This window comes from Carassius gibelio, chromosome A11 (assembly GCF_023724105.1).
Source record: "Carassius gibelio isolate Cgi1373 ecotype wild population from Czech Republic chromosome A11, carGib1.2-hapl.c, whole genome shotgun sequence".
Lineage (NCBI taxonomy): Eukaryota > Metazoa > Chordata > Actinopteri > Cypriniformes > Cyprinidae > Carassius > Carassius gibelio.
In genome coordinates this window covers 24,713,568-24,723,224 of record NC_068381.1, presented here as the reverse complement: position 1 = coordinate 24,723,224, position 9,657 = coordinate 24,713,568, and the positions used below count along the sequence as shown (strand labels likewise).

Here is a 9,657-nt window from a genome sequence, read left to right as displayed (position 1 = left end):
TTCAATGTAATGAAGCAGTTACAGAGTAGCGATGAAATTGTTCATTCGAAAATCAACTGGCTGCCAGCCTGCAGTTTATTTCCCTGTTAATCGTCGAGCTTATCGGAGTGCTTGTGAGACGAATGGCAATACCAAAGCATGTCCGTGTCTCCCCTAGATATCGGAATGGGTGTGCAGAATATGTCTTTTTTTGGAAAAAAAGAAGAATGACTGGAGATTTGCCTTTTCTTCTAGACTTTGGAGAAAAAAAACAACAACAACAAAATAAACCAGTGAAAAACACACACAGAGCGAGCCAGCCAGGAGTCGAACCTAGAATTTTCTGATCCGTAGTCAGACGCGTTATCCATTGCGCCAAGGCCGGCGCCCATTAGTCGAGGTAAAGATCCTAAAAGACGCACAGGTACGCGAGTTCGCGGCCCGCTCCGACCAGTGATGGAATTCCTGGAATGTGTCCGTTTTGACGCTGCTGATGCACGCGTGCGTAATCATCATTCTCCCCCATAATTTAATCGAACGTAAATTCGTCCCCCGCACTTTGATTTGGGAACTGTCCAAGGTAAACACTCTCACGTTATGTATGTTTCATTCATACCGGACGCCGGAGGGCGCTCTCTCGCATAAAGTCCAAAACGGACTCGTAAAAGTACCAGCTTGTGACGCACGCTACAGGAAATACCTTATATGGACAAAAGCATCCAGATGTCACTGGATAAAAAAAAAAAACGAAATGATTTGACAGACAAAACGTGAATCTTCATTGCAACAATACATGATTTGTGTTTTTGTGCATTTTCACAACAAAACACATGAATAACGCAGCGCTAACTAACTCATTTTTTACAGTATAATATATTATTTTTTTACAGTATAACATTATATTATATTATTATATTTTCTGACTTATTCTGAAAGTCCCTGTTTTTTTGTGTGTGTGTTTTATTGTTATGTAATACTGGAATACTTAAAAAATGTGCAACTACAAATACAGTGAGAAATAGGCACAAAAACATTGCGAGTGCAAATATTAAGATTAACAACCCTTTTTATTTGCAAATATAAAGTCAATAAAAAAATTATAACAGCAGTGCAAATATATATGCATGTACAAATATTGTGAGAATACAAAAAGGCACAATAACAATAGTGTGAGGGAGATCCTTTTAATCTCCATATATATTTTCAAGCCAATAAAACATTTAGAACAGTAGTGCAATTTTTACACATCAATTAAAAATAGTAAACAGTAAACCAAAAATGTTTACCACAGTAGTAAAATGTTTACATATCAGTGTAAAAATATAATAAATATAAAACCAAAACAAACACAATAACAATAGTGTGAGGGCAAATATTAACAATCCTTTTAATCTCCATATATATTTTAAAGCCAATAAAACATTTAGAACAGCAATGCAATTTTTACACATCAATTTAAAATAATAAACAGTAAACCAAAAATGTTTACCACAGTAGTAAACTTTTTACATATCAGTGTAAAAATATAATAAATATCAAACCAAAACAAACATTTTCAGTGCAATTTTGACATCAGACTAAGAAAATAATAAATAGTAAACCAAGACAAACATTTACCACAGTAGTGCAATTTTGACATATTAGCCAAAAAAAAGTTAATTTAAAACTAAAATGGACCAAAGTAGTGCAATTATGACATATTCGCCCCTAAAAAAAATGTAAATAAAATATACCAAATACAAAATAAGGATAATAATAAAAACATAAACATACCATATATATATATATATATATATATATATATATATATATATATATATATATATATATATATATATATATATATATATGAAATATCAAATATTTTCCCAACAGAGGCATGCAGCAGAGGAAACACACAGTAATTACACATTTTAGAGACAGCTGTCATTGTGGGACTTGTAAATTGCACTATAAAGCAAACATTAACCAAATAAAAATATAATGTGCTGAAATAGCAGTTTTAAGAAGCTGGAGGGTTGCCATTTCCCTTTTTTTTCTTCTATAACCTCGTTCCTGCAGCACAGCCCTCCATTCATCATATGATTGAGTCTCAGACTCTTTGCAGAACCAGTTGCCAAAGTACTGAAGATGTGATGGTGGCTTTCTCTCTTTGTTACACTTTCTGCAAAGAATGACGTCTGTCTTCTTCACATATTTTCTTGTGACAGTTCCAGTGCGCTCCCTCTCCAGTTTTCTCTTTCTATATTGCTGAGTGGAGTAAGGAACATCTTGACCGGATGTCGGTGTCTGAGCTGATGGTGGCATAACTGAAGGTAAAGGGAGGTTGAAGAACATCACCTGTGAGGTACCTGGCACTGTAGTGGATGGCGCGCAAGTGCCTATCACTGTAGGAAGCTGCACAGATGGTAAAATGAAAGGGAGAGAGACGGGTAGTGCTGGTGCAATGACAGGAAGGCCTTGATGTGATGTTGGAACCTGGGAGATGGCTGGGGGTTGCGACCTCCCCTTAAGTTTTGCCTTCCCAGCAGTGTTTGGTGGCAGGATAAAAAGGTGAGGCTTAGCCAAATTGCCTGGATACAGAGTTGGTCCTTTCTGCAGAGCAGCAGGAAGCGTCTCGGGTCCTGCCATGGGTGCATCTGGGGCTTGGATACCCTGCTTCAAAATCTCTTGTTCCTGTGACTTTCCACGCCTGCTGAACCTGGGAAACATAAAACAACCAATATTAATAAACATTTAAGCAATACAAAAGATCAACTACTATTTGTCATGATTGTGACGCAGCAGCATGACACAGCTGAGATCACACAGCAGTCGTCTAATGTATTACTGCTTTTGTGAAATGGCTACTTTATTGAGATTAACATTGTATTATGAATTATTGATTCTTGCAGTCTGTTGAAGACAGCTGATCCACGTCATAAATCTTATCTTTCATAATGAAGAAGAAAACAGAAGTTGAACTCTTGTTGATTTGTTTCTAGACCTGCAAAGCAGCCATGGTTACATTAAGGCTGATGATACAAACATTTTTGAGAAATGTTTCTTGGGCACGTTCCCCACTGAGAATTTTGACAAGCAGCATTGATCAAAAAAAGTTGCACTGTGTAACATCAGCCTTTAACTGCTTTAAGTTTAGGCTTAGCTGTGACAATTTACTAACCATTGTTGACTGTTGCAGCGTTCACTTCTGGGAGCTGGATGGTGGTCTCACTCATCACCTTAGCATTGGTGAGGATGCACTCACGGATGTGCTTGTAAGCACGTGCTACAACAGTGAAGCGGGACACCCTCACTCCCTCACAGCGCACCGCGTTTGGGTAGAGAGCACAGAGCCTTGTGAAAATGGCCTCCACCACTCGGTTGCAGTCAGGCCACTGTGCAGGACTATGAGCCCCAACGAAACACCTGCAAATTACAACAGGATACATATTATTAATTTAAGATTGTTTTCAATGTGTGATCTTATTTTTATTTTCCCTTTTCTATTCTGTCTGTTTTGCTTTGTGTTGTCTAATTGTTCATTGATAATATCTGCCCATAGTTATGTTTTCTTTCTTTGTTTTGTTTTTAGTTTGAAGTTTAAATGTCATATCAATAAATCAGGTCTCTACTGGATTACTGTGTTGTAGAATTATTACAGGGTGTTGTAAGTCAGCCTGTCAGACTTTTTCCCACAATAATGACTGCATATTATCCCGCTTATTACATGGCTACTTACTAAAGTACAGTAAAAGACAAATTATTTGACACAACATAATGATACAAAATGATTTTACTTATTTAAGAAATGATTGCTTTGTTTCTGCTAAATTAATTATTCCAATGTGCGGTTGGAACTGTGTTCATAGCAATGTAACATACTTAGCAACCTAATATATATAGTCAGAATTAAATGTAAATCACAACTAATAATTTATGTTATAACCAAGATAAGCTAGTCATGAAGGTGTCAGGTTACTAAACAAAAAATGTTGTAGGTGATATTTCAGCCAGTTTCAGATATATATATTTTACCAAAAAAATTGTAAACCCTGTATTTACTAAATATAACATACCTTTTGGTGCTCTCAACACCTGGGGCCACAATCTTCTTAGTGGCCCTGAATCGTCCTTGTTTTAGGTGGGTTTGGTGACGTGGTGGGTAAATGGTCTTTTTCTTGTCATACTCCCCCAATGCCTGCCATAGGGAGATGATCTTGATGCACTCTTCTCCTGACAAAGCCAGACGGTGGTCTCTGAGGCTAACCAAGAACTCTGCCAAGTCCTGCACGGCTCCATACCCCTCAATATTATCAGGTCCAACCGAATCCTAAAATGAAAGATAATTTAGGAACTTTTGATAGCATCAATGAATACAAATATTCACATGAAAGCACATCCAATGTAACCCAGATTATGTTTACACACATGTAAATGTAAATAAAAAATAAACTGGGCCCTTACATCATGTGAAGTGTTCTCTTCCGATGTTGGACGATCCGTTTCTGCAGATAATCGGTCCACTGGGACAACATCAAAAAGGTAAATATTTATTTTAAATTTGTATTTATGCCTTTCAATGTGATAAATACAAATTTATAGTTAGTGTGATAACAAATACCGAAATCTTTATGAATACTTTATGGTAAAACTCACAGCTATGTGCTCCAGGAAAGAGTGCTAGATCTGATTGAGTTTGCAGTGAGCTGCTGACAGGAGATGACACTGGTGATGGAGGGACCACAAACAGTGATGACGTGGGGCTGGTTGCTGGAGGAGTTGGAGATGATGCTGCAGACGCTGCAGACACTGATGCTTGTGTAGAGGCAGCAGGTGTCCGTTCAGTGTCAAAGGTGGGGACAGTGATGTCCTGAAACTCCTCAAGTTCAGCATAACCTTCATCCACCTCTATACCAACCTCAGTAGTCTCTGACTCTTCAATGGCCAACTTGTAGTCCTGCAGAACTTTACCAGTTTGCTGGTAAAGATATTCCACTCCAATAAGCTCACCTTTAAAATTGAAAAACATTGACAATTAGATAACATACCACAATATTATATTATAACTTAGTGGTTCAGTGGTTTATACTTGAATTAAAGTGTCACTAAAAAAAAAAAAAATAGTTATATACCAGTGTACTTTCTTGGCCCAACATAAGGAATGATTTTCATGCCCATGAGCTCCTCTGCAAGAGTGTTGACCGCATGACGCAGTAGATGGTTGTAGGAATGTGGTTGCTGCTGATTAGTTGTTGCTGCCACTGCCCGGTCCTCATTCCACCTTGCAAGCCCATCCAAAAGATATGCCTGAAAGAAGGTGTCACTTGCCAGCGTGCCTATAAATGAAAAAATAATAATAATAATAAATTCACAGCACAAAATTTTTTCTATAAATACACAAATAGCTGTTCTTGCAATTCTCATAATTATTTCAGTATAAATCATATCTTAATTTAATAATTCAATTAAATAATTTATTACCTGGGATGAATCTGTTAAGGTGCAGGTGAAATGACTCAAGTGAAGTGGAACCTCTGGCACAGCGGTATGTTGGCAGGCGGTGCCCTCCCTTCAGTACAGTACCCGTCTGCATGTAGAGCTGCACACCGACAGGATCCTGGATGCAGGCCACATGCTTCCGCTGGGACTTTAAAATCTCTCTCATGCGGGCTGAGTTTATTAGTGGGACTCCCAGAGTGTCACGACCAGCATCTCCATCAAAGGCCTGAACATGGCTCTCAATCAATGCCAGGGTCTCTTTGGTCCCGCGAGTGGTTCTCCTGCAATGCAGCGCTAGCTCGCTACGACTGATACAGCGTAGCACATCAGCCTCGAATGATGGTTTCCCATCAGCTTCTAGCTCTGCATGCTTCGCTGTCTTCAGGGCAGTCAGGTCGACCTGGTCCCACATGAAAATACAATGGCTGAGGCCACTCATAAAAGTGGCATATAACTGGTGTGAGTCGGTGGTGCAGCCCACAGCAAACCTTCTCATGAAGTGCCAGACATCTAACCGGATGGTCATTTGCTCCCACTCTTCAAACATCCTCCTCAAAAGAGTGTTGCCACAGCAGTCTCGGTCGACATACAGCACTTCGGGAGGAGCCACCCCAGCCACTCTGTATCGCTTGATAAGGCCTTCTATCATTGGCCCCAGACCAAAACCTTCGCTCGCTGTGAGCACGGACATGATCACCTGTCCATGCTCATTGCCAACATTAGTTGCCCAAGTAGCAGTGCCATAGCTGCGTCCTGCTAGTTTTCTGGCCACTTTTTTGGTAGAATCCATTTTTAAGATTCGACCATATTGTGATGTTATAGTGGCCTTGACCTCATCCAGCCTTTGCAGGACATCCTGGGCGTACACCTGCATCAGCCATCGGTGCTTGGGTATAGAAGGCATTGAAGGAACAGGTTCAAATGTCACAGGCAGGATCAGGCTCGTCGTGACAGCACTGGCAACCCCCTTGCAATCTGTCAGATACTGGACTGTCTTTTGCAACCAGACATCAACATGACGCTCCTGTAGCTTGCGCTGGATCTGGCTGCTGCTGTTTCCCAGCCCGCGCTGACGCATCAAAGTTACTACCTCGAAGTCACATGCAAGTTTTGAAGTAAGAATGCAAGGGAACAGCACCCTGTGGCCAATGTCGAGCTGGGAAACGAGATCATGGCTCCAGCTGATGACCTTCCTCTTACATCTTCGGCAGGCCAGGTACTCAGATGCAACAAAGTACATCTCACCCATGGCAACCACCTGCCTGATCTTTTGATGCAAGCCAGCTGAGGTCAGAAGTTCTTTTTGACAGTCTGGATGCGGACAAGTCAGCTTCACTTGCCACAGTTTTCGTGGCATCCAGAGCAGCAGGCGATGGCCAAAGTAATTCTCCAAGGAAGGAGAATTGCTGGTCTTCAGTGGCACGGGTGGAGGATACCACCAAAGTTTGTTCACCCTACTAAATACCAGCTCGGGATGCCCCTGTGCTGTCCACCTGAACAGGGCCTTGGAGATCCACCTCTGGTCCACTTCAGGCAGGGTGTGTGTCCATCCAGCCGGAAGACAAACTCGTCTTGCTGAAAAAATAAAATAAAATAGAAAAACAGAAAATAAACACATAAATAAACAAATTCACATTGCTTCACTTTACTTTATTATCCCTGGAAAGGAAACATTGAATACTTTAAATAAGTATACGTACATGCCACATATGATGCCTCAAACTTAGCTGCCTCTGCCAGCAGTGTGCTGTCATCTATCTCAGTGGACACAGCTGGACAGGTGAGGGTGGCTGAGGGCCCTGTGGCTGTCTCAAGGGACACAGATGGACAGGTGAGGGTGGCTGAGGGCCCTGTGGCTGTCTCAAGGGACACAGATGGACAGGTGAGGGTGGCTGAGGGCCCTGTGGCTGTCTCAAGGGACACAGCTGGACAGGTGAGGGTGGCTGAGGGCCGTGCACGTGCCTGGGCCAAAGCTACAAAAAAACACAGGACAAACAGATAAACATGACTACTGAACAGCAATAAATACTAAACAAACCAAAAAAGTGTTATACAAATAAATGTTTGCTTACAAGGTGCGACTTTGAGGGGGGAAACCAGTCTTTCTACAGCCTTGTTCAAGTTTTTTTGGTTAGGCAGCTTTCTTACCAAGAGGGAGCGGAGAGAGGCAGTAGAAGTATGGGTGGTGGTAGCGTGCTGCGTGGGGGTGGTGAACTCTGTAGGGGCAGAGTGCTGGGAGTCAGCAGCATGCTGGGGAGCTTTTCCAGCATATTGCTCTTCCTTCATGGCAATGGCAACTCTGCCAGAAGGAAAGAGCTCAATATACTCCCTGAAACTCCCCTTGTTGTGGGCATGTTCTTGGGAGTCTTTGCTGCCTCCTGTGGGGTCCCTCTTCATAGCTGCCACCAGGTAAGCAGCATACCCCAGGGCATTTTCAGCCACCCACCTAAATGTTTGCCCACGAAATACACCAAATTGGATTTCAAAGAAACCCAACAGGTGCTTTCTGTTAGACAGATCTCCGTGGTGCTCACTTAAACTTTTCCTGGCTTTGTCTAGCACTTTCTCCGGGGGCAGGGGTCTTGTGTACGGCTTTCCTTTGTTGGCTTCCTTCACCTTTGACGCTTCCACTGTATCCGTCAGATTCAGGCTGCCATCAGCCCGTCTCCTGAAGCGAGGTTCCATCTAAATTAAAAAAAAGTGAACTGTATTTACTTATGATCACCTTGTAATGTTGATTTTATACTATGCTTTGTTTGTGTATATATTTTCCTACAGGCTAAAAATGTTGGCTAACATATCAGAATTATCCCAGAGTAAGAGATAATTTTTCAGATAATTATTATACATTCAAATATAACTTTTGTCCCACCTGAGAAAGGGAAGGGAAAGTTCAGTCTGTTCTATGTGATCTCCTTTTTAAAGACAAAATTTTCACAAATTTTTCTGCTCTATTACAAGTAAAGATCATACATACAAAATTCTAGAATCAAAATATACTTAAAGTACTAAAAGTAGAAGCATAATGTATACTATATTATTGCATTATAACAAGTAATGAATTAATGTGTAAGAATCATTTTAATGTTGCAGCTGGTAAAACTGTAACTTAATATACTTTATATTCTGCTTGGTCGACTAATCTACCAAATATGAAATACTTTTTTTTTTTTAAATAATATTTTACATTGATCAGCTGAATTATAAGCTTGTCTGAACTACAGGTTATTCATTCAAAACAACTTTATATATTTGACACTTTATTTTTATGTTAACATAAAAACACAACTCATGTTACAATATGCTGGCACTAGTATGCATTAAATAAATACAATTAAATGCATTAATTCATACTTAATTTATGCACAGATAATCATGATTTAATATATAACTCATTAAGGACCAAACCATTTATTAATGATTACTGCATTGGCAACAAATGAACATTTTATATGATTCATAGATAAAGTAATCAATAAATTGTTGTTATTAGTTAAGTGTCATAATTTATTCATTCCTTAATAACATATTATATTAACTAATAGTGTCAAATTATATAATTAATGAATCATTAGCTAATAATTTGTAAAGATATCATTATGTTATTACTTTAACTTTACTTGTTGAGGTACGACTAATTTAAAAAAAATCCATAACCACAATAACATATTAAGAATTGGTTAATAATTTTTTACCTCAACATGTAAAGTCATAACATGATTCCTTTGAAAATCATTAGCTAATGATTAATTAAAGCTGACAACTGGAAGTTGAAGTAAATAGCTTTGGCCACTGTAGTAATTAAAATATACATTTACGTCATTAGTTAATATAATGTTAATACGGAACTAATACATTAAAGTAAATTTAAATAATAAAATTGTATGTATTAATTAATCTATGAAACATATAGAATGTTTATTAGTTGCTGATGTAGTAATCATTAATTAATGGTTTAAGTTAGTCCTTCATTAGTTTTCATTAACTCGTGATTATCTGTGCATTCGTTAAGTATGAATTAATGCATATTTGTGCACCAGTATTGTGTTACTTTTATATTGATAAAAGATTCACTTACATTGCAAATGTTGGTAAGAAATTAATCGATGACTGTTATCTTCTTCTTCAGCCGTTATCCGCAAGTCTCCGGGGGTTCTTGACGTTATCAATTGTTGTTGATAACTTGTTGTTACTATG

The 9,657-nt window shown here is 39.1% G+C and overlaps 1 protein-coding gene across 1 annotated transcript; it reads right to left on the bottom strand.

The window, feature by feature from the left end:
- Positions 1 to 4,537: 4,537 nt before the first annotated feature.
- Positions 4,538 to 8,211, bottom strand: LOC128022757 (uncharacterized). The gene is made up of 5 exons (XM_052610550.1): positions 7,533 to 8,211; positions 7,161 to 7,433; positions 5,443 to 7,035; positions 5,094 to 5,297; positions 4,538 to 4,971 (listed from the first exon to the last, which is right to left on the bottom strand). The coding sequence occupies exons 1-5, from the start codon at positions 8,143 to 8,145 to the stop codon at positions 4,538 to 4,540; spliced, it is 3,117 nt and encodes a 1,038-aa protein (XP_052466510.1). The 5' UTR covers positions 8,146 to 8,211.
- Between the last annotated feature and the right edge of the window lie 1,446 nt (positions 8,212 to 9,657).